A 25,222-nucleotide genomic window follows, 5' to 3' on the forward strand; every position below is an offset into this window, starting at 1 on the left:
CATGAACACCACTCCCCCAAATCAAATAACTACAGTGCTAAAAGTCTAAAGTTATGATGCCACAGGGTAAAAAATCTGGAACTGCTCCATAGACAATAAATGGTGAAAGGTGTTCTAGATGACAGGAGGGCAGCCAGGGGAATGGTCTGAGTATTTATTTTATTTTATTTTATGGGGACCATATGCAGTCAAACAGAGATGTTACCATCTGATATGAGTTTGAGATCGTAGCTCGTGTTCGAAAATATTAACTTTCATAGGCCAGGAAATAAAATTTTGTGTGGTATTACTGTTGACCACACATGAGGTTGCCTCAAGGACATATATGTATATGTCTATGTCATATATACTTAGGTATGTCTGTGAGGTTGGCTCTGTGGGGATGTTCCCATAGGCTGTATATAAATGGTTCTTCGTTTGCTTCCCTAAATCCCAGTGCTTATCCCGGGTGATTCTCAAAGTAAGAGCATGGATGAGTAAGAGCAGTTGGACTCTTAAACCTTGCACCAAATGTTAAATTGGTCAGTATTATAGAAATGATCGAAATAGTAACGAACTCAACGGTGCTTCTACAAAATCTTTAGAAATCATGTCGTTAATGTGTGAATTTGTTTAAATAAGGTTTTATTTTGAAATGAGACATAACGGAAATCTACTACGTATTGCCGTCAGCTTGCGGGCAAGTTTAGCAGTGTGCTGCTGCTGCATCGACCTTGGCTAGATGAAGATGGCTGGGAAGGCGTGGAGGTCAGCGGTATGTACAGGGGGAAACCTCTAAATCGTTTGCCGTTCATATGAATAACACCAGTCGCATGCAAATGTGTAAATTAACGAACTAGCGTTAGGTTTTTTGACTGTCGTGCAGGCTCATCGGAGATTAGCCAGGCGCTAATGCTACATGCTTGGAGTTACTATAGCAACGCGACCCATGACCGCTATGGAGCTAGCTAGCTAGTTAGCTAACATGTAACGAAAAGAGCTATTAAGTTAGCGGTTTAAATGTTTTAGTTGACCATACATTGTTGCAAACGTTATTTTATAGCTGATAACTCAAGTTGAACAAATGTCAATGTCATCTACAGATTCTTAACCTACTAAAACAGTGGGGTTTATGGCTCAATGGCAAGGATAAAATCAAGGCACAGGAAGTAAGTTAAGCATAACGTCACGTATTAAAACCTGAACTATCCTGCGTTTGGATAAGCGCTAGTGCTAACTAGCAATATCCTATGGTAGTAATGTTATTTTAATCTGGAGTGGGCATTTTGCTTTTTCGTAGTTTCTAAATCGGAGTCGCGTCTGCAATTTTTGCAAGTCAGCTAAGATAATGAACTTACTGTGAGCTGTCAGTTGTGTTTCAAAGCTAAAGGTGACCTCTTGTTGATGCTCTATAACAGGAGACCCAATTACCCTATTTTGGGCCATGGTCTTTATCAACGGCCAAGGTTTACACATTTGTTTATGGGCATTTGTACTGAACATTACAGCAGAAAATAGACTTTTCAACACAGCTAACATGCTAATTAAAAGCACTGACAACTCCTGCTGCTAACTGGTTGGAGTCTCCTCTTCCAGTATGTCCTTTGCAGATTACTACCAATTCATGCTTGTCTGACTCTGTCCATCCAGACATGAATCCCTTGTGTGGTTCGTGCAAATATGTTGCTTTTCGTGTCCTGATAGGTTTACAAGAATGACCAAAGATTGGCATAAAATTAATAATGTACTTCTGATCAAAAAAGTGCCTTACAGCTGAATCATTGTCCCAAAAAAAATACTCTGTATTCCAAGACATTAAAATGCACAATTCTTGGGTCATTCTGTTCCCATGATGTTCATTATTCCAGTAAGCTTTGCTCAGTTCACATAACATCCTAGCTCTGTTTGTTTTGTGTTCACAAATACACAACAGAACAGTGTTAAGACTGTATTTGTGCTAAGTTAAACCACTTAAATTGTTGGGGAAGTGTTTTTTTTTTGTACTTGTAAAAATTTTGACCATTTTGCTTGTCAGGTGTCACGGGTGGTTGGAGCTTTGAATAGAGAGCCTCCACAACCCAGGACATTCACCCGTGGGGTATGTATCTTTCCTCTAGATCTGTACAACAATTTGACAAAGATTTTTTATGTAACTTGTAAATTGTAACTCTGAAGTATGTATGTATGTATTTATTTATTTATTAATGAAAGTTATGTGTTTTTCTACTGCCTTGCAGCTTCAAACTGTTACTTTAATCCCGGGTGATGGAATTGGTCCTGAGATCTCCACCGCTGTCATGAAGATATTTGAAGCAGCTAAAGTTAGTACTGGAGTAGCATAGCAAAGCATCACTGTTCACCACGAACATTAAGCACCCAAATTATTTTTAATATTGTAATAGATTACATAATTTCTGTTACTCAAGCACTGATGGTCAAGAAACAGACACACAAAGTCTTGCAAAAGCTGCAAAATGTAAACCAATGTATTGATTTTGCTGTACATAATACTTTGATGTAGGCACCTATTCAGTGGGAAGAGAGAAATGTTACAGCCATACAAGGACCTGGTGGCAAGTGGATGATCCCTCCTGATGCCAAAGAATCGATGGACAGGAACAAAATTGGCCTAAAAGGTAACCTGCTAAATACACAAATAATTACTTTTAAAAACAAAACAAAAAAAATGCAAAACCAACAAAATAGTTATTGTTTATGTTTGAAAGAGTTTTTTTTTTAAAAAAGAAGTGGTATTTTGTGATCAAATCTTAATTTTGTGCAGATTATTATAATAAATCATATAAACATAGATGCATCTTATCCATATGTACCCATATGTTTCCTATATTTTGTAGGTATTGATACTTCAAAAGAAAAGCAATTCTGTAGTTCAAAGTAATTAATATTGTATTACTTAATCTACAGGCCCTTTAAAGACACCAATAGCTGCTGGTCATCCATCTATGAACCTGCTGCTGAGGAAAACCTTTGACCTCTATGCGAATGTGCGCCCCTGTGTGTCCATTGAGGGCTACAAGACCCCGTACACTGACGTGAACCTGGTCACCATCAGGGAGAACACTGAGGGAGAATACAGTGGCATTGAACATGTGGTAAGAAGCCTTAACAACACATTAATTGTCTAGTTGTTTCATGGTGTTGTTTACAGCTTTCTACTTTGATCTTTTGATTATTTCCTCTCTGAGACAACTTAGATGCTTATGTAATTCTCTAGATGAAATGTTTTGTATCTCACCTTTTTTTTTTGCAACCCTAGTGTCTACACTAGGGTTGCAAAAATTGTGAGCACTTTCCTTAAAGAATTAGTTGGTAAATTGTTCAACAACTAGTTATGTCTACAGATTTTACCTGAATCTCTTTTGGATTTTTTTTAAATTTTCAGATTGTTGATGGAGTTGTACAAAGCATTAAGCTCATTACAGAGCAAGCCAGCCAACGCATCGCAGAGTATGCTTTTGAATATGCCAGAAATAATAAGAGGGCCAGCGTTACTGCTGTTCATAAGGCCAATATTATGTAAGTTGTATCCAATATAAAATGCTTGAATTAATTTGTCATTTTAAAGCTGTTTGCTGAGAATAAATGGTTTTCCATCTGTTGATGGTTTTATTTTTCATTTTTTACAGGCGCATGTCCGATGGGCTTTTCCTACGCAAATGCAGAGAGGCAGCTGAAAAGCACAGAGATGTGAAGTTCACTGAGATGTACTTGGATACTGTGTGCCTTAATGTAAGTCCCAGTAGCTTTTGATATAAATTACATTAGGGTGTATACTGTCTTAGATTGATACAAAGCATTTTTTTTGTTGGAAGTTTTGCATATATAACATTTTTCGATAATAGTAGCATTGTTTATACATGTTCTTATAGATGGTACAGGATCCCACACAGTTTGATGTCTTAGTGATGCCAAATTTGTATGGAGACATCTTGAGGTAAGTAAACCTCATAAATAGTGAACCTGTACATTTTTTAGTTGAAAATCGGTATCCTTTTTTTTTATGTGAGTGCAAAGTATTAAAATTCTTCATATTGTGTTATAAATTTGCATAGTGACTGCCCTCTAAAGTTTCAAACCAGGCTATTGCAGCTGAATTTTGTTACTGACCATTCTTGGAAGCAGGAGTCTGCTTTCATTACAATGCAAGCCCTCTGTCACTGCTCTCTCTCCAACCAACAACTTTGCCTGGGTGTGGGGTGCAGGGAGGTGCTGTGGATCAAAAGGCAGCACCATTGGGTGACTGGGCATGTCTTAGCCCCCCTCCCCTGCCCATTTTTGAGACTTTTTTCACATTCCAGGAAGGAGGCACTTAAGCCAAAAGTGGGGGGGGGGTTGTTACTATGTAATGGTTCAGACAGCGCATGCAATAAACACACATCAAATTCTGTATACACAAACATGCTTTTACACTGTCTTATTAATTATGTATATTGGTTTTAATTCACATATAGAAATTAGTTGGAACCAAGAAAGTAGTGCTGGCTGTGTGATTCATTCAGAAGTATATGAAAACTTGGGCAAAGTAATTTAGTTAACCTGACAAAATAATTTACCATCAAAGAAAATTGACTGAAATCTAAATTTAAATACTGTAGATGAAGTGTTTGTTGAGGATGTGGAAAATCAAAAGACTGCACCGGCATGGTCTGCCTTATTGCAAATTATGTGCTTCATATGTACATGGAGTCTACTTAGCAAGGTCAGTATGTATGTACAATAATACATCTGAAGGTAACTGTTTACCATTACAGTGATCTTTGTGCTGGACTGATTGGAGGTCTTGGAGTTACTCCTAGTGGAAACATTGGCGCCAACGGTGTTGCAATATTTGAGTCGGTATGTTCTTTTTATTCCCATTTGTCAGACTTTTTTTTTCTTCACAGGTTTCACAGTGATCAAAGTACATGTTCCATAGTAGAAGTGAGCTGTGTAAAGCCACATTAATGTTTGCCTCATCGTGTTTATCTTTTCAGAAATTTGATGGTCATAGAAAAGTCATCCATGATTATAGTTTGTAATTAATATCACCACTCAGGTTCATGGAACGGCCCCAGATATTGCAGGAAAAGACTTGGCCAACCCCACCGCCTTGCTGCTTAGTGCGGTCATGATGCTGCGCCACATGGGCCTGCATGGCCACGCCAACAAGATCGAGACTGCATGCTTTGACATCATTCGAGACAAAAAGGTAATCTAACTTTCTAAGAAAATCAGACATGCAGTTTTAGTTGCATGTTCCCATTCTGATTTATAATGACTTTATCATCTGTCTTTAAGGTTCTAACAAAAGACCTGGGAGGAAACTCAAAGTGCTCAGAATTTACAAACGCAATATGTCAACGAGTGCAGGAGCTGGCCTAAAGTGATGCTAACCGGGCCACGAGTTGATTGGTTGGGTCTCTTTACTCCATCATGTCACGCTGTATCTGCACATTTTTAACCATAGTATGTATTTTTTTTAAAAAGACTCAGGAGTTAGGGTGTGTGTCCACATAGCATTTTTTTGTTTGGTAGAAAGGCAGTGTCAGGGTGCTCATTTCAAAAAAAGGTTCATCTCTATAAAAAGAGCTGATCCCTAAAAGTAAATGGTGATAAAAGCACAACACTCACCAGCAAAATTTGGCTGATATGCTCTCACAATTGGGCTTTTCTGTCTTTGTTGTGATTGGATTTGGCTGAGATATGATACAGCTCGGGACAGAAAATAGCTAAAAGAGTGGCAGTAATCGCATCAGCACATTTTGGTAAAGTTCAGAGATTCTCAAGCAGAAGCGGTCGCACAAAAAAGCCGCACCATTTTGAAAAAATAAACTGGAAGGGACACTTTTTCTCCATGTGATCTCTCCTCATGGTGAACAATTGAAGTAAGTGTCTGGCAGAAAAAACGCTATATGGACACATACCTGTAGAGGTCCTAAAATATTTATTCTTCCCCCTGCACACTCCAAAGCACTCTTTAAAGTTATGACCAACAGTTACTGTATAAGTGTTATGCATTTTATTCCTTAAGTATTTAATCTCTGGTGGATATTGTCTATTTATTGGCTAAATTTGGCCTCATTTAATGTGATTGACAATTTTATTTTTGACATAAAAAACACAATCCATAATCTCCATGATCAAACGCTCCAAATCAACAAGTAAAACTCTTCAATAGTGTTTCTGAATATGTTTCACATTCATATTGTGGGAAAAAAAACATGTATTGAAGCTTTAATGATATGATAATCAGGCTTCTTGTAACATGAATCATGCAGATGTTTTGCACTCTTTCTCTCATGTCATGCTGTTTTTGTTTCTGCAAATATGAATGTGTAAAGACAAATAAATATTGCAATGACATCAGAAATGCCAGATTTTTTTATTGTTATTTATATGTTATGGAAATTACTAGTTGTTGTCTGCAACCGTCTCAGATGTCATGATGATGATGACCCTCATTATCAGATTCCTGGTGAATGTTAGGAGCATGTAATCCAGATTGCTATGAATTATATAATGAATACCACATAACATTTAAACAAAATACTGGATAAGATCCTGTCATGCAACTGATTAAGTAAAAATAAATGGTTGACCAGAGACAAATATGAATTAAAAACAAATATTTCAGCCAATAAGAAGATGCATCATAATGCTGTGACTTTGCTTTTCTCAGTGTTAGTCACTATTTAAAACTTGGTTTCCTCTTAAATATTATAAACAATTAGATATGGTTCCTGTATTATTTATGGATTCTGAACATAAGACATAGATATAATTAAATTCCATGTGCGTCCACAAGAATGATGAAATATGCAAGTGATTGTCATACTAACAGCTACACAGTCATTTCTTCACTGCTCTTGATAGAGGCTCTCTATGACCGTGTGGTACATCTCCAACACAACGGGGCGACGGAGCTTCATTGTGGGACCTGGAACCAGACAAAAATATAATGAGCAACAGTTCTGTGCACTTGCAAAATTCCACTGCTTTCAATACAAAAAATGCATAATCCATTTAGTATAAGACAGTGGTTCCCAACTGGTCCAGTCACAAGTCCATATTTCTCCTTAGTCATCAGTTCAAGGTCCACACATTTAAAAATGACCACAATTCAATTTTATTTTAAAAGATGAAAACATGTTGGTTCAGAAAGCAAAGAAATGAAACATATCAAAAAGGCACTTCAAATTAAAAGCTCTGTGCCAATAATTTCACTGTACTTCAAAATAAAGTGTGATTTTACAATATGATGAGTCACTTGAGGTCCATTCAGAAAGGACTCGTGACCCACTGTTAGACAGCGACCCACCAGTTGGGGACCACTGGTATCGAGCATTGTTTGCTGGTCCATGTTCTGTTAACCCTTTGAAATGTGGGCAAATTGATTTGATTTCTTTCAAAAACATAAGGAAAAGGCAACGAGCAGCTTAACAACACATGACCCAAAAATGAGCTCAAAGTTGGTAAAAAATAAAACAAAAGTTACAAGAAAATAACCTGAAATAATCACAAAAAAAAGAAAATTACCTAAAACAGTGCTGAAAATATATGTATTTTATATATTTTCTGTACCAATTGAATTATGAAATTATCACTTATAAATAGAGCTTTCTGCACATCTCTCCCTATTTTTTGATTTTCTAATGATCTTCCTCTTTTAAAATTAATTTTTAGATCATGTTCTTGTCAACTTTTACCATTTCTTGCAATTTGTGGGACCATTCTTGCCAAAGTGGTCACTGTCTTTTTCCTCATGTTTTCGAAAGAAAAGAAATTGAACCAATCTGCTCAAGTTTCAGAGGGTTAAACAGATTGTGAAAGGAGTCTGAACGCAGCATTAGAAAACTGATGCTGATCCAGGTTTTAAGGGGTTTAAATTTACCCAGCTCTCCTCCAGAAACAGAGAAGTCCTTTCTTAGAATAGTCCACTTTTGTATGCGTTGGGCATTGGAGGTGGCTGCAGAGTTGACCCTGTTGATTCCGTCTTGAATGGCCCGGTACACCTCTTTGTCTTTTCCTCCCATGATGTCAGACACCTTGGTTGCTTGGCTGCCTAGTTGTCGGCAAAACTCTACAGCCTCCGTACTTAACTCCTCTGTTGGCTCCATGGTGTCCGGATTGCTGCAACACTGAAACACGGAATCAGTTGCTGAAAACCTTAGTCTTACTCTTAGTCAATCTTTATTGTCCCCAAGCGGGCAATTTGTGTTGCAGCATACTACTTGACATAAAAAGACACAACAGACACCTGAAAGAACACAGAACAACAAGCTCAACAGCACTACATCGATGATAGGCAAAAACGTTAAAGCCACACCTATAAATGGTTCCACATAAATCATGACTAATGGAAATGTGTGCCACCAGTTCTTTTGATAGCTTCATCTTCCTTTTACTGCCTGGTTTGTCAAAATTATCAAAGAGAAACATTAACATTACATAATATTACACACACAAAATGTGCTTTTCAAAATCAAGCTTTAAGAAAACATTTTACATTATTTTCTAATTTAATTAGATTATTTTTTTAAAAACTAACATCAGTCCTTATCAAAAAAATGTAAAATGTATTAATATTAATTTTCCGAATTCTAGCCCTTTAAATGCCAGGTTTTGTTGTCATGCCACTGTTTATTTAGATTTTTTATCAATATACTATATGCTGAGTTGATATTATTATTATTATTAGTATTATTATTAGTATTAGTAGTAGTAGTAGTAGTAGTAGTAGTATTACTAGTAGTAGTAGTAGTAGTAGTGGTAGTGGTAGTAGCAGTAGCAGTAGCAGTAGCAGTAGTAGTATCACAGCCTGGGATATGTCAATGATTAGCAGCAACATAGACTGTGACAGTGCACAGTCCTTCAGACAGTGGAAATATCATTTTTTTCTCCATGTGTGAAATATGGTAAAAATGTCATCAGGTGGAAAATAGTAAAAATGACAAATTCTAAGGCATAAATCCAGAATGACACCCAGAAATAATATAATCCATGTTTTATGCTTTAATGGCTATGGGATCAAAAATTGCAGTTTGAATGGGTTTCAGTGGTGCATTTTGTGCACTAAACAGTATGAATGTAACAATTTTGTTTCCAAAGTGTGTTTTAGACTTTTTTTTAGGAGCTGAGCTGGAAATTCCAAGATTAACCAAAAATACATAATCTTACCAAACTGTATGCCATATGCATGAACACATACCAAAATGATAAAAAAGAAAAAAAGAAGAAGATGAACAATGAAAAGCATGTCCCTAAGGGTTCATTTATGTCTGTAAATGATTTCTTTGCAAAGACACAGTTGGTCAAAGCGACTTTACAAAAGATATGTCAAAAATAAAGTACAGCATGTCCCATTTTCTGGATAATAACAAGTGACAGATTACCTTCAGTGTTAAAAGCATGGACAAGAACTTCCTCTTGTCCCCAATGAGCATGGCATTACTGATGATAGGCAGCTCCATCTTCACTGCCTCCTCGATGGGAACAGGGGGAATATTCTCCCCTCCTGCTGTGATGATCAGCTCTGAACAGAGTAAGATAACAGTGCAACAGTGAGACGACATGTGCTCAGGTGTGTGTAATGTACAGAATGTGAGCTGGTGACATGTAACAGGCAATTTTCTTACAATAAATTGCCTAAATTGCTTTACCTTTTATTCTACCTGTGATGTACAAGAACCCCTCCTCATCTATCTTCCCCAGGTCTCCAGAATGCAGCCATCCGTCTTCATCCAAAGCTTCTCTTGTTTTATCCTCCATATTGAGGAAACCCATGAAAACATTACGTCCCCAAAAGCAAATTTCGCCGATCCCCTCAGAGTCTACGTTGGCCATTTTGTACCGACAGCCGGGTACAACCTTACCGCAGCTTTGTCAGAGAAAAGAATTCTTTTAGTTATGTTATATTCACAAAAAACACTAACAGGTTCAGTGTGTAGGATTTTAGGGGGACACATTGGCAGAGATGTAATATAATACAATAAGCATGTATTCTTTAGTGTATAACACTTACAATTCCGTTTAAATAATGTGAAAATATTGCTGGAACATCTTTATTTTTATGAGTAATTAAAATTTGTGTTCATAAATATGGTAATTGAGTACACTTTAAAATTTCTTTATTTTTCTTAAAAGAAATTTTTAAAGTGATATTCACCTGAAAATAAGAATCTCTGGGTTTTTGTTTCCTCAAATGAGACATTTATCTGCATAGGGAGTTTGTCACAAACTATGGAGATCATCATGTTGCAGCTACAGTAGCCCTCAATGGACAAACAAAGCACTTGCTCTAGACAGGGCAAAAAAAGAAAAAAGAAAAAAAAAAAGAAAAGGATATATGGGAGAAAATAGGCAAGCACCACATAAGCAGGTGCTGGCCTTTTTGTGACATGCCAAACATCATTTATTGATTTGTAATGTGAGACGCCATTATTTATTTGATTTTATTTTACCTCTGCAAAAAATTCAGCTCCTGGTGTGCATTTTGCAATTCTCACTTCCTTTTAAAGGAGACTAAATTCTTCTAAATCTTACACACTGTTCCTTTAAACATCACAAATTGTACATAAAACTGTTACGTGCTTTTTTAAAAATTGTTTTACCTTGGCAGTTTGTAACCTTTGGGACCTGACATAAAGTGAGGTCCCGTGCTCTCACTCATGCCATACGCCTCATACAGGCGGATATTCAGACCAAGGAAAAACTGCACCGTTTCACTACCGATCGGTGCTGCTCCAGAGTAGAACTTCTGACAGCAGGACAGGCCCAGCTCAGCCCGGAGCCTCTGCAGCACAAGGCTGTCAGCCAGAGTGAAGAGAAATGGTTTCTCATCATCCCTAAAAAGAAAAAAAAGTGAAAAATAAAAAATAAATGAATCCCTCTCCGAAGATTTATTTTTTATTCATGGTGGGTCATTTAAATCTGCAAATTATTCACAAAATTTCATCAGCACTTACTTTAGTGAACACTTAAGATTGGCTTCCAGACTGACTGACATTGCCCATGTCACCAGTTTCTTTTTCACATATCCACACTCACTAATTGCCTGTTTCATCTTCTCCATCATTTTCTCCCAAACACGTGGGACACCCATGTGGGATGTAGGACAAACTTCTCGCAGAGTTGTTACCAGGCTTCCCTGCAAAAACATTAAGTAGACAAAGAGCTGAAAAACACATTTACTCAATCAGTCAATTATCCTTATTGTGTTGATTTCATTATTCCACTCATCTCTTGTTCAGCTCAGATGTGAGTAGGTAAGTAGTTGTAGTAGTAGTAGTTGTGTGAACATGTTCAATAAGATACAATTAAAGCTCATTGTATCATTAGAAAATCAAATCTTATAAATATTTCCCTGTAGAAACTGTATTTCTCCTATTCATTCGCAGTATCATTCAGATATGGAAAGGATTCTGAATAAAAGCTGTACATCTTCTATTTGTTTTTTTTAAATATGTATACGTAATATAACATCAGATGTTGACTTTAGAAACATTTTAAACACAAATTATGTATTTTAACTAGATGAATAATTTACTGCCACGTGCTGTCTCCTTTTGTCACTGTGTGCAATGCCTGTAACAAAAGGGGCGTGGCTCTGCTGCAGTCCATTTGGATGATGTGGAACACTGTGATTGGCTTACAGACATCCCATCAAATAAATCTGTACATTTGGGTGGAGTTAATTGGCAGTTATTATAGATGTAGACATTCTAGAAAAGTTATATCGATTGGAATGAACGGGGAGATCTGGACAGGTTAAAAATGATTCTCACTTTAAAGGCCAAATATTGGATTATAAAAAAAAAAAAAAACCATGGCATTAATATCTTTAAAACCAATACGTGAGTGATTTAGGAATTATTATTCACCTTTAAAGCATCTGGCTGTGCAAAGTAGACCAGCTCACCCCACTGGATACCCTTCCACAGGTCATAGATCTGAGCGGCGATGTGGCTCAGAGGCAGATAGCTCACCAGTGACTCCTGTTTAGTGTCGGCCGGCTGCATGTCTCCAGCCCTGCTGGCATGATTGGCAGTCCATGTGATCTAAATATTCATCGAAGATTAAGTAGGAAGCCTTGTTTTCTGTCCTTTACTGCTTTTGCTTACCATGTGACAATGTGACAAAAAGTTATAACCAGAGGTGTGGAGTGGAGTCACATGACTTGGACTCGAGTCACAAATTTGATGTCTTTAGACCCCCAAAAAAGTGTGCCATAGATCAGTTCATTTCCCTTCATAACGCTGATAATTCTCAGCAAGTCGGCACTTAATTCTCCAGCTTTGTTTGAACTTATCTAACAGCATCCAATCAGGTTGCAGGAGAGAACCATGAAGAACCAACGTTGTGTTACTTTGCGCCTGTTGGAAAAAATGATGCTTAGATCATTTTGTTCATGTAGAGAAACTATATAGTGATCAACAAAAAATAAATTGCAGTATGCAAAACGTACATGTTGAAAAATAAAGACGATAATGCAACAATTTCTGACTTTGTTCAACATCCTAAGTTGCACAAAGAGCGGTAAGTCAAGACTAACAAAGCTACTGATAAACTAACTTTAGCTAAGGATTTTTTTAACAAACTTGTTTTAACAAATGAATGCATTTTCTTTAAAAGCATTTGTGATTGTTGTACATCTAATATTGGCAAACCATTTCTTGAAGAGCCCATCATGACTTGTTTAAGACTCGAAATTCACCTAAATTGAGGCATTGACTCCAGACTGCCCTGTGTTGGCACAGGACTTTACACGGAACCCTTTGAAACCTGAGTTCTTTTAAAAACATGAGGAGAAGTCAATACGCATCTTAACAAGAAAAAACCTTAAAATCAACAAGAAACTAGTTAAGAAAATTACCTGATAATTTACAACAAAAAATGACATAAATTACATATTCTGTAACATATTTTAAATATATAATTCTATGAATCATAAATATAGTCTCTGGACATTTTTCACTTTTTTTTTTTACATTTTTTAAAATATTATTTAATGTAAATCGTTTTTGTTATATTTGTTTCTTTCTCTCTTTTTTAAACATACATTTTCTGGTTGTTTTCTTTAACCTTTGACTTTTAACCTTTTTACCAATTTCTTGCAATTTGCCTTTCCCCCATGTTTTTAAAAAGAATTAAACTTACTTGTTTAGGGTTCAAGGGTTTAGCACAATAACTTGAGACATACTTATGACCTGCAAAATAAAGACTTGATCCCACCTCTGGTTATAACAGATATGGCTATAATAACATGTGACTCTCAGTAAGAATAGATTAAAAATAGTCAGTGGAAAGCTTACGTTGTCATGACTGAGCATGACTCCCTTGGGCTTGCCCGTGGTGCCAGAGGTATAAATCAGGATGCAGCACTGGTTGGCTCTCTGGCTGCCGACAATGTCATCCAGCTCTTTCTCAGAAACATCCAGACCCAGCTCCATGAACTCCTCCCACTACCCCAAAAACAGCAACATACAGCATCCCAGCCTGAGTTCATCAGCCACTTTGATCATTTCACGTGGTGTCAGGAGAACTTACAGAGTAAAGACCGGAGATCCTCTGCAGCGGCTGTCCTCTGTACTGCACAATGGCTTTCAAATGACGCAGTCGGTCACGAATCTAAAATTTCAAGAGGGAGACATTTAACACAGATTTGCATGTTGCTAAAAGTCGTCATACTTTTACCCTTTGAAATCTGGATCAGTATCAGTTTTCATCTGCTGCGTTCAGACACCTTTCACAAAACCTTTGAAACTTCTCAAAATTTGATTAGTTTCTTTTAAAAACTGGGAAAAAAGGCAATGAGCAACTTGGCAAGTCGCCATTCAAACTGCAAGAAATTAGGAAAAGATGTTAAGAAAATTTATATTTAAAAAAAACAGGCCAGATAAATAAAATTAGGGGAAAATGCTGAGAATAATAGACACATAATAATCATCAATAATAGAATAGAATCAATTTATAATCATGATTATTTATTCTAAATTATGTAATGAAAACATGGATATTTGTGTATATTTTAGCACTGTTTTCCACATGATTTTTATTTTATTTATTTATCGCTTTGTTGTACTTACTTACTTGATGTTACTGTTGTTGTTGTGATTTCCCCCCCAAAAATCTGGTAACATTTTGTTCAATAATAATAATAATAATAATAATAATAATAATAATAATAATAATAATAATAATAATAATAATAATAATAATAATAATAATAATTCTTACCACATTTAAGTACATTTTTGTTGCTCATTGCCTCCCCCAGGTTTTTGAAAGAAATAAAGCTACTTTGCTCGGGTTTCCAAGGGTTGAGTTACAGTACCTGCAGGATCTTATCCAGTTGCTTTTGGTTTTCCACCACAATAATGTTGGCTTTGGAGTCACTTGCCACATAGTGACAAGCTTCTGGTGAGTTTGTGGCATAAATTCCTGTCATTGTCCCCCTGTAGTAAAAATACAAAGACATAACTTACTGAGTGTATCATTGCAACGTTGCAGTAGAAGAAATATTCATAACAGCACAGTAACAACTCATATTTGGAAACTGATACAGACTGATGCAGGTCAGGTCAATGCATCTCTCTCACCCCGCCATGATGGCACCGACCGCGGAGAAGAACCATTCTGCTGAATTGAATCCTAGTATTGCCACTCCATGGAATCGCTCTAAACCAAGCTGCACACATTAACAAACTTTTTGTCTCTTTTTAAAAAATGTTTTTGTTTTTTTTTGTTTTTTTTTTACAAATCTGTTCATTAATAGTACTCAAAAGTTGTCATTTACAGACAACATGTTCCCTTTTTGTATTAACATACCTTTATAAAGCTCTTGGCTGCTCTCCGGCAGAACTGATAGTACTCTGAGAAAGTGATCTTCTCCCATTTATTCCCCTTCTTGCTAGCAAGCGCGTGCATGTTTCCATATTTTTCCACTGAGGCTCTGAACATTTGGTGAACTGTGACAGGTTCCTGTGAGCATCCTTCCTCTATTCTCAGTTTGACCGAGCCTTTAACATCAGTGGTCCAAAGCGAATGAGCTTGAGCAAGAAGTACGCCAGCAAACTCCTCTTCTGTGTTTTTCTGTCCTGAAACTTTTGAGAGAAAACATATCTGAAAAACAAATCTAATCCTTCCCACGGCAGACCCCATGTGCTCATCACTCACCTACAGAGGCATCATCTTCGCCGTCCGTCTGCACAAGTGCCATAGACTTGTGAACACTGGAAAACACAGAGCAAACATGGACTCCAAACAAACTCCACCTCACATTCTGGCAATCAGGCTGCTGTTTTCATTTCATCACATGGGTCTAATTCTCAGCCGCACTGTTTACCCAACACAATGTCAGGCTTTTGACTAAAGCCCCCTTGCTTTGTTTGACAGAATATGTTCAATGAAAGCCGAAAGACTGCTCACGTTCACTCGTTAAAACTATTATTTTGGTGTTTATATTTTGTCAGATTCAAAGAATTCAGTGGCAAACTGTCTGCATTACAAAAAAGATTACTCTGACTTTTAGTTGCCGTTCTTAATCTATATTTACAGTGGTGACGAACTTTGTATTGTAATACAAAGTGGAGAGGAAACATTTAGTCAACAACGTGGGCAGAAGTCTTGATACTCTCAAATGTTCAGTGACAAAATTTGGTCCATCATCACACTTCTAATTTTGCAATGTAGTGAATGTGCTTGCTAACTGTTGAGTGTGGTTTATTCAGCCTCAGTCAAGCATGTATAATAAGCTATCCTTTAAAACCCTTTAAAACCTATTGACTTGATTTCTTTCAAAAACATGGACAAAGGCAATGAGCACCTGGCCCAAAAATGGCCCAAAAAATAGCAAGATATTATAAATGTTAACAGGGAAATCCCAGAAATAATAATAATAATATTTTTTTAAAAAGTAAGAAAAAAATTACAAGAGAAGTCCCTGGAAAAAAATTTTAAACTTCTTTTCCCTGTAACATTATTTTAACTATAAAATTATGAATATAGTTTTCTCAGCATTTTTTCCTTTTTGTACGAAACAGGATTTCAGGTAATTTTCTTGTCACATTTTATGTATTACTTGCAGTTTGTGGGACATTTCTTGCCATGTTGCTCACTGGCTTTTCCCTTATGTTTTCTAAAGAAATCAAACCACTTTGATCAGATTTCAAAAGCTTAAATACTTGAGAAAGGCCTCTGAACACAGCACAAGAAAAGTGATGCTGATCCAGATTTCAAAAGATTAACAGTATTAGTGTCATCTGATGAAACTATAGCGTCTCCTTATCCTCCAAGAAACAAAAAAATAATTTTAAATACCTTACCTGTCCTTGGGTTGATCATCTCCCTTCTCATCAGGAAAATCCATACTGTTAGTTTGGGATGTCCTGATACTGTGGCTACAGTTATAATGTAGGATCAAGCCTTTATTTTGGAGAAGGTGGTCAAATAAAAAGATATGCTATTCAACAAGCCTCATGAAGTTGTCAGCGGCTGTAAAACTAATCAAAAAGTCCATGTGTGCACTGCATTGGCCCTCCCGCTCAAGATCATGGACAGCATTTAAATGAGCTCAGCCTTTTAATATGTAAAACAGGGTGATTCTCATTTTAAACCACACACAGAAAAGTAAAAAACAAACAAACAAACAAAAAAACCCAAGTCATAACACTACACTTTCAACTTTGACCAAGGTATATGATTGTATATACAGTATAAGGAATATGGAAATAACATTATTTAATTTAAGTACTGGTTGATGATATGGCCGCTGCAGGTGGGCTGTGTATGGCCTGTGAAAAAATGTGGTGAAAGTTGAATCAGGAATATTATTTACGATACAAACAACAAGAGTTTTCTGATGCTATCATGCTGACCTGCATTTCACTAAAAATCATGAATCATTTTTATTGGTTGTTCCCTCAATTATTGACAATGACAGAAAGTAATGTGCAGGGACTTTTTTTTTTTCTGTAGGCTGAGGCGGACGTTTGTGTTGCTCTGGCCTCCTTATCAAAAAGCCAGTTTGATCTTAATGCCGAATTTTACTTTTGACAGTCTACTATAATTTATTGTCAGTTTTTTTAGGCTACTTCTAATGAAGTAGCTGAACCCCAAAGGCAAGGTTAAGTTTATTTCTAGGATTTGAGGACATTTCTAGGAATTTAGGATGTTTTTAGGATTTAAGGATGTTTCTAGGATTTTAGGACATTTATAGGATTGTAGGATCTTTCTAAGATTTTAGGATGTTTCTAGGATTAGAGGACATTAATGGACTTTTGGGACGTTTCTGGATTTTCGGGCATTTTTAGGATTTTAGAGCGTTTCTAGGATTTTCGAAGGTTTCAAGGTTTTTAGAACCTTTCTGGGATTTTTTGGGTGTTTCTGGGATTTTATAATGTTTCTAGCATTGTTTGACGTTTTTAGGATTTTAGAACGTTTTTAGGATTTTAGGATGTTTTTAGGATTTTAGGATGTTAGGGCTTAGCTAGGGGTGCAGGGGATCCTCCACTGACATTTTTTTTATAAACAAGCTCAATTTTTTAATGCACTTTGACACCTTATGTATATGTAAATATTAAAAGCACAGAAACATTTCCCAGTGAATCACTTTTTTGTCTTTTCTTTTCCCTTTTTTGTGAATTAGAAAATGGTTGTTGGGGGAGGGCACCCGACCAGATTTGGTCCGCGGGCCGTAGGTTGAGTATACCAGGTTTAACAAGCTGGTGAGGAAACCTTCCTCCTTCCTCCTCCCTCCCCTCTCAGGTCTTTTCTTGACGCCGCAGTCCAACGACACATCCGGCCACTCTTCTCCAGCTCTCCAGAAAGTTCCACGCCGTGGAGCCGCTATAAGAGCCAGCCATCTTCCCTCACCGGCTTCGGCGGAACTGTACGACAGCTAGGACGATTAGAATTAGTCAAGTAAGGACCAAGTAAGTACACTGTGCTGTCATACTGAAGACTGTTTAGCTTTACGGCTTATAAATGCTATCGGTTTCATTCAAGCTTTTATAAGCTAGTTGGTTGTTGCCAGGAATTGACATTTAACCACACGTGCTGTCTGTAGTAATGCTTCCTCGTGCTATCCTTTTGAAGCATACCTACTGTGACTTAACACTGTTTTTTAACGTCTTTAAACACATGTTCAGCGACCGCTCTGGCTAATGCCAACTTTGTGATTGGGTAATAACGTTGTTCGCTTTCGTTAGGATTTTTGACATGTGGTGTTCTGTCACTACACTCAAGGTAACTCTGGATTAAAGAGTGTTTCCGCTTGGTTTTGTTTCAGGTTAGGTTGTCAACATGGTTCACGAAACTGGCTACTACGATCTCTTGGGTGTCAGCCCAAAATGCTCGCAGGAGGAACTCAAAAAAGCCTACAGAAAACTGGCGTTGAAATATCACCCCGACAAGAACCCCAATGAAGGAGAGAAGGTGAGTTGGGAGGCATATAGAGAGCTTTAGGGTGTCCCCGCGGCCGTTTATGGATCGGTAGCCATGCCGTTACTAATTTTAACCTGCACGCCTGGTTGAATTGGCCCCGGGAACTTTCTGGAATGGTCTAGTCGTCGCTTCTCTGTTTAGGAACAGGAAGATCAGCCCTCTTGACGCTGAGTTGAATTGCATCAGGCTACAGTGTCAGGAGGTCGTGAAGTTAAACTATAATGAATGGAGTGGGCATTCACAGACTATTTGCAATTTTTCAGGGACTCGTACACTGATTTGAAGAGAACAGTGTTCAATCAGCGTCATTATCATTAGATATGATGATAATGTATACCAGTTCTCCCAATTTAATCTCTAGGTCTGGAAACATAAAACCAATGTGAGTCCTTGCCACTTACTAGAGAGAATAATGCAGTGAATTCTTCCTAGTGAAAGCTTTTAACCCTTTGAAACTTAAGCAAGTTTGCTTGATTTCTTTCAAAAACAATGGGAAGAGGGCAATGAGCAACTTACGAAATGGCCCAAAAATAAAGAAATATTAGTAAAATGTTAAAAGATAATTAGCTGAAAATAAGGAAAGAAATATAAAAATTATATATATATATATATATATATATAGTTTTCTCCAAATCTTTCCCTTTTTTAAGCAACATTTCAAGTAATTTTCTTGTCACCTTATATTTTTTATTACTTGCAGTTTGTTGGACATTTCTTGCCATGATGCTCACTGACTTTTGCCTATTGTGTTTTCTAGAGAAATCAAACCAACAACGTAAAAGTCAAACAGCAATTTAGAAATGGCACAAATAAGACAGGAGTAAAAAGGTCAACTGTAACTCAATTCAATTCTTTTTTGAATTCAATTTTCATGAAATATGTTTTGTTATGAATATAGGAATGTGAACTTAAATTAATTCAAACAAGTAGCCACTATGGTTACTTGAATTAGTTTAAGTGTTGAAACCATTCTTAAAGGATTTATTGCCAGTTTACACAGCAACAAAAGGGTTGGTGTTTTTAAAAAATTTCCACCCTGGTTTCACAAGTTTGCATTTTCAGGCCCTCAAAATGCTGTTGTTGACTGCCCACCAACTCCACTGACTTGTAACTTATTTAACAGCTGAACCGTACTCTAACGTGTACTTTTGAAGACATCTGAGGTGAGAAATGAGAAATAGAGTTACAGAATCTTGATTCATATTTGATCAGCACTGCCAACTTTGTTCAGTTCATGGAGCAACTGTCATGAGTGACACCTGCTTAAGAGACTCCTCTGCTCTGATTGGTTGGTTTTAATAATGTGCAGTAAAGTGCATCCTGACTCCGCCCTGTTTTGACTGTTATTTAAAGCATATTGTCTAAATTGCCAATCAATTCTGTGTTACACCGTTAGTCTTACTTTAGTCCAACCCATTACCACACATTTTTCCCTTCCTTTTGGAATTCAGGGCCAATAGACCTTGTTTACATAAGTATAGAAAATATATTTTGATAGCAAAAGATTTCATCTGGGGTCAGATTGACCCCAAGGACAACACCAGGGTTAAAAGCATTACAAGGCAAAAAAAGAAAGCAGAGCAATCGTTTTTATCCACAGATAATCTGTCTTATTTAATGCTCTGTGATGTTTCAACAAATCAGATTTTTTTGTCTAAGATATCAATTAAATGCAATCTTTTTTTAAAAAACGTGTTTCTTTGTGTGTGTTTATTGCCACAGTTCAAGCTTATATCTCAAGCATATGAGGTGCTGTCTAATCCAGAGAAGAGAGAACTGTATGACCAAGGAGGAGAACAAGCAATCAAAGAGGGAGGCATGAGTGGAGGATCTTCCCCAATGGACTTGTTCAACATGTTCTTTGGAGGTGGAGGAAGGATGCAGAGAGAGAGGAGAGGTACGGTTTATATAAAAAATTTAGCAGCAGGCTGTTTTTACGTCCAAATACCCCCGGCTTGCATAACTTTTTAACTTGCATATGCCTGCTTTTCCTGTAGGAAAGAATATCATCCATCAGCTTAGTGTTACACTGGAAGAGATTTACAAAGGCAACACCAGAAAGCTCGCGCTTCAAAAAAACGTTATTTGTGACAGATGTGACGGTATGTTTTGTTGCATTTTAAAAAAAATCATTATCCCATATACAATAAATGTTGAGGGGTTCAGCAAATGACAATATCCTTTTTGTTGCAGGTTATGGTGGTAAAAAAGGTACCTTGGAGAAGTGCTCCGGTTGCAAAGGAAGAGGAGTACAAGTGAAGGTGCAACAGATTGGGCCAGGCATGATTCAGCAGATCCAAAGCATGTGTGCAGACTGCCAGGGACAGGGCGAGAAATTTAGCTCCAAGGACGTCTGCAAGAACTGTAATGGCCGCAAAGTAGAACGCAAGAAGAAAATTCTTGAAGTTCACATTGACAAAGGTATGTTATTATCCCTAACTTGAGTCCCTCATTACAAGAAAAAATGACAGTGGTGTAAATGTGTTTTGCAACGCAGACTGATCTGAAGACGTATGTGTTGCGCAGGTATGAAAGACGGTCAGAGAATTGCATTTAATGGAGAGGGTGACCAGGAGCCCGGACTGGAGCCGGGGGATGTTATCATTGTGCTGGATCAGAAGGACCACCCCGTGTTCCAGAGAAAGGACGACGACCTGGTGATGACGATGAACATCAAACTCGCAGATGCTCTGTGCGGTTTCAAGAAAACCATTTGCACGTTAGATGACAGAATGCTCATCATCAGCTCACAGCCAGGTAACTGACCGAGATCAGTCGCCCTCCCGTCTCCTGATGTCTGGTAGACTGTATTCTTAAATTCAGATTTCATCATGTGTCTTTTTAATTTCTTTTTGTATCAACAGGTGAAGTTATCAAACACAATGACATCAAATGTGTCCAGAATGAGGGCATGCCAATTTACAGGGATCCTTATGAAAGGGGACAGCTTTTGATTTGTTTCGAGGTAAAGTACGCTCAACACAAAACATTTCACCAGTGTGCCAGAGCTCTGGATTTAACCCTTAGGACCGGCGACAATATAACACACTTGTATTGCTCCGCAATATACTACATTCAGAGTAGATTGTTTTTATTTAAAATTAAAAATACTGTACTTATGATTTTCTACTTTAATTATTTTTTTGAACCAACATCAGTCCTGATCATAAATATCAAATTTTAATTAATTTACATAATTTTAAACCCTGGCAGATTTTTGCCATGACACTAAGTTTTAAGATTTAAAAAATCATAGAAAATGAATTATTTAAATGTACTACATGCAAAGTGCATTTTTTAAAATTATTATTATCACAGCCTGTGATCTGTCGATGATTTGCGGCAACACTGATTGTCACAGTTCACCTAGTGGAAATAGCGTGTATTTTCTCCATATGCCAAATATGATCAAAAAATAGTAAAAATTACTAATTTCAAGGTAAAAGCCCAGAATGAAACCCAGAAATAACACAATATGTGTTTTATGCTTTGATGGCTGTGGTATTGAAAAATTGCAGTTCAAATGGGTTTCAATGGTGCACTTTTGCACTATACATTATAAATGTAACAATTTTGTTTACAGTGTGTTTTAGACTTATTAAAGAACAGAGCTGTAAATCCCAAGATTAAACAAAAATACAGTCTTTACAAAAGTTTTGCCATATGCATTAACACAGCTGAAATTATCAAAAAATGAAGAACGAAAAGTGCTTAAAATGTGCCAAACAGATCCTAAGGGTTGAATCATATTATTTTGTTGTAGACGAAACATTTCATTCAGATGATTGTAATTAATTCCGCAGGTGGAGTTTCCAGAGAAAGGCTGGCTTCCAGAGCATCTCATGTACCAGCTGGAGAGACTTCTTCCTCCCAGGGAGGATGTGATGATTACTGACGACATGGAGGAGGTGCAGCTCTGTGAGGCGGACAAGCAGTCACAGGAGAGAAGCCACAGTAGGGAAGCTTATGAGGAAGACGAGGAGGGTCCCAGAGGCGGAGTGCAATGTCAGACACAGTGATCACGGTGTATGTTAAATATGTCGTAGAGCATGTGGGTTCTGTTGTTTTGGAGTTTTTGTGTGACCATGCCTTTAAGTCCCATTTCATTTCATTTGCGCTCCCTGAGTTTTCAAAACTGTATTTATGGTGTCACCATCTTATATGTTCTCTATTTAAGGTCCATGTCTTTTATATCCATGTATGTTTCCTATGAAATCTATGGCACATATGTTTTCTTTTCAGAAGCTGAATGGACTACTTTTATGCTTTCTGTGAAGGTAAATTCAGTCATGACAAACACATTCTTGGTTATTTCTCAATAAAAGTCCCAGAATGCTTCAACTTTTATAACAATGTCTTTATTGACTTTGTGAAATTTTAATTAAATTGTCTTGCATATTAAAAGTTTTTCGGCTAGTTAAATTTCATCATAAAAGCTGAGCAGCTGTACAGAGACAGAACCTGCCTTTAGTGAATGCACAGCTACATTGTAATCAATGAAAAAATAGTGGATTTATCAACAGAATGGCTTGACTGCAGACATAATTAAGTGTATGATCCCTTTTAATGCTGCTTCCTCCTGAAAGAGCAACCTGTGAAGCAAAATTGAAAATGAGTTAGACAACATTGTATTTGCAACAGATAAAAGTTGATTTTTTAAAAAAGTTAATAGCACTAGCAGTTAGGGCTGAACAATTATTTAAATATTACCTGCAAGACAATTTTGTCTTCCCACAATTAAATGAACAAGACCGACTGCAATATTCGGTTCTCATTTGGTTACAATTATTGCTATTTTGCTTCTGGGAGATCCAATGAAGGAACCAAATTTTCAGTCTTGCTAATGATGCAAAGTTTGGCACATTTGCAGGAATGTACTGCAATATCAACTTTTGAAAGCATTGATTTTTTTTTATTTAAATGTGAATATATGCAATACAATATTTGGTCCCTAAAGTCAACAAATGATCATGATAAATAATCATGATCTCAATATTGATAACAAATAATAGTGATGATCATTTTGGCCATAATCATGCAGCCTGATAATTAAACTTGTGGATGTTTTACCCTCAGTCAGTCTGGCCTTTCCCCCTTTTGACTGGCACAACACAGTTGAGCATCCCACACAAAGAACCACTGTCTGTGCATGGCTGAACACTGTGGTGATCTTGTAGCAGCCTGCAAAATAGCAGAATTAAACCGTAAACAAACAAAGGCCCAATTTATATGGTTTTAAATGCACTCAAGCCAAGTCTTCATTAATACTATGTATGTGATGTAATAGATGGATAAATCGGAAATGTACTTGAACCACAATGTTTTCTCTCCCCCTCCTTTTTTTCTTCTTCTCTTCTTATTTATTTATTGTTTATTCTATTAATATCTATAATTTCATCTATCCTTGTGTGTTTTCGCTCGTTTACCTGCTAACTAGTCTTTTGGCTTGTTCTATCATTTATTACTTTATAAGCACTTGATTTTGTTGTGCTTTATTAAACAGGCTTGAAAGTAAAGCTTTTGTGGCTATTTTTTATAAATTTTCTGGCTGCCAATAAAAAAAGTACGAATTGCTGAAAAACAAACAGACAAAAAACACACAAAAAAAAGCTCTAAAACAAACAAAAAAGTTAACAAACAAAATAACAAAGCTACCACTGAAGATATTCTTAATGCATGTGTCACACATTTCAAATAGACCTGCAATCTGTTGCATTGACACACCTGGGCACTTCACGTCCATAAAGTAGGAGTTAGGACTCTGAACAAGTCTTTTCTTTTTATGTTGTCTTCTCTCATGGTCAATGGAAGGGTGCAGGAGGTCTCTAGCCAGCTAGAGTGACAAAAACAAACGAAGAAGTTTAACTACGAAGAGGTATAACTACTGTGATAGACATTTTTGTATACTTGAGCCAGGATTAGAATATGTTATTGCAGCAGCGTTCAAGCTCATTAAAATGCATATTGCTTACAAGTTTTAAGAAATGCGACACAACTCCTATAATTGACAAGGTAAGTCTTTGGTTATGAATTTTAATTCTACAGACAACACGGCTAATAAGTCCAAATGTTCGCTAACTTAACGTTTTAGCACAACAACTGCTTTTGGGAAAACCCCACAAGTATACAGTTACTTTTTCTTCCATTTAAGTAATGATAATATTAGTGAAATTGACTCCGTGTTTACATACTCCATCTGCTGAGATACGGGCCTAGTGTAAAACAAATTACAGGTACAGACGGTTCCTTGGTTCAACATTACTCCGCTATCTGTTAGCAGTACCGTTTCAGCAAATAGTCGGCACCCGCGCACCACAGGGCTAACGCTATGCTAGCTAGCTAGCTAACTTCCACTTCATGTGCTCGTGCAACAAACCAACAACACAACTTAGAGGTGTCGGACAGCAGACGCAGCTGCACCGTGTCACGGTAAGAACTCGACAGTAAGAAACGCAGACAGTTGACAACACCGAATATTAAGTTACACAAAAGAAATGACCACAAAACACTGAAACTTACAGGCATTTTCACCGTGCTGGGTTCGCTTTGCTGCGCATACGTGGGCTGGTTGGACAGAAACAGGAGCTGTGCAGTTCCAGGAACTGTGGTTGCCAGACCTGAGAAATCACTGAATATTGTAAACAGGGTGCCTAATAAACAGCGAGAACGGCATTCAGTGAAACTTTTTCAAAAGTTAGGTCACGGAAAAGTCGTTGAGAATCCAATAGCATTAAAACTGAACATTAATCATTTTCTCATCAGATGCCAAAATCTGGCGCTTGCACCCTATGCTCTCAGTTGC

The 25,222-nt window shown here is 37.1% G+C and overlaps 4 protein-coding genes across 6 annotated transcripts; 2 read left to right on the forward strand and 2 right to left on the reverse strand.

Annotated features, from left to right (window-relative positions):
• The first annotated feature begins 658 nt into the window (after positions 1-658).
• idh3a (isocitrate dehydrogenase (NAD(+)) 3 catalytic subunit alpha) lies at positions 659-5,955 on the forward strand. Of its 2 annotated transcripts, XM_042495483.2 has the most exons (12): positions 674-754; positions 1,083-1,148; positions 2,015-2,077; positions 2,217-2,300; positions 2,501-2,615; positions 2,905-3,092; positions 3,383-3,516; positions 3,627-3,729; positions 3,870-3,934; positions 4,752-4,836; positions 5,036-5,188; positions 5,278-5,955. In XM_042495483.2, exons 1-12 carry the CDS (start codon positions 722-724, stop codon positions 5,359-5,361), a joined length of 1,173 nt encoding a protein of 390 aa, XP_042351417.2. In that variant the 5' UTR covers positions 674-721; the 3' UTR covers positions 5,362-5,955. The 2 variants fall into 2 exon arrangements, with proteins under 2 accessions (XP_042351418.2, XP_042351417.2); XM_042495484.2 differs by lacking the exon at positions 1,083-1,148 and having other exon boundaries at positions 659-754.
• A 176-nt stretch (positions 5,956-6,131) lies between these two features.
• On the reverse strand, positions 6,132-16,500 carry acsbg1 (acyl-CoA synthetase bubblegum family member 1). Of its 2 annotated transcripts, XM_042495480.2 has the most exons (14): positions 16,302-16,500; positions 15,154-15,209; positions 14,806-15,080; positions 14,577-14,665; positions 14,312-14,432; positions 13,525-13,605; positions 13,290-13,439; positions 11,859-12,035; positions 10,944-11,125; positions 10,590-10,823; positions 9,639-9,856; positions 9,372-9,511; positions 7,871-8,117; positions 6,132-6,916 (listed from the first exon to the last, which is right to left on the reverse strand). In XM_042495480.2, exons 1-14 carry the CDS (start codon positions 16,343-16,345, stop codon positions 6,837-6,839), a joined length of 2,094 nt encoding a protein of 697 aa, XP_042351414.2. In that variant the 5' UTR covers positions 16,346-16,500; the 3' UTR covers positions 6,132-6,836. The 2 variants fall into 2 exon arrangements, with proteins under 2 accessions (XP_042351414.2, XP_087936693.1); XM_088080567.1 differs by lacking the exons at positions 14,577-14,665; positions 15,154-15,209; positions 16,302-16,500 and having other exon boundaries at positions 14,806-14,939.
• Positions 16,501-17,723: 1,223 nt separating this feature from the next.
• Positions 17,724-22,773, forward strand: dnaja (DnaJ heat shock protein family (Hsp40) member A). Its single transcript, XM_042495482.2, has 8 exons — positions 17,724-17,909; positions 18,266-18,411; positions 20,143-20,317; positions 20,418-20,522; positions 20,614-20,841; positions 20,947-21,177; positions 21,285-21,385; positions 22,224-22,773. Exons 2-8 carry the CDS (start codon positions 18,280-18,282, stop codon positions 22,437-22,439), a joined length of 1,188 nt encoding a protein of 395 aa, XP_042351416.1. The 5' UTR covers positions 17,724-17,909; positions 18,266-18,279; the 3' UTR covers positions 22,440-22,773.
• Positions 22,757-25,077, reverse strand: rps27l (ribosomal protein S27 like). The gene is made up of 4 exons (XM_042495487.2): positions 24,940-25,077; positions 24,145-24,253; positions 23,491-23,601; positions 22,757-23,012 (listed from the first exon to the last, which is right to left on the reverse strand). The coding sequence occupies exons 1-4, from the start codon at positions 24,943-24,945 to the stop codon at positions 22,984-22,986; spliced, it is 255 nt and encodes an 84-aa protein (XP_042351421.1). The 5' UTR covers positions 24,946-25,077; the 3' UTR covers positions 22,757-22,983.
• Between the last annotated feature and the right edge of the window lie 145 nt (positions 25,078-25,222).

The sequence above is a fragment of the Plectropomus leopardus genome, chromosome 7 (genome assembly GCF_026936395.1).
Source record: "Plectropomus leopardus strain MGB_pleo_1.0 chromosome 7, ASM2693639v1, whole genome shotgun sequence".
Taxonomy (NCBI): Eukaryota; Metazoa; Chordata; class Actinopteri; order Perciformes; family Serranidae; genus Plectropomus; species Plectropomus leopardus.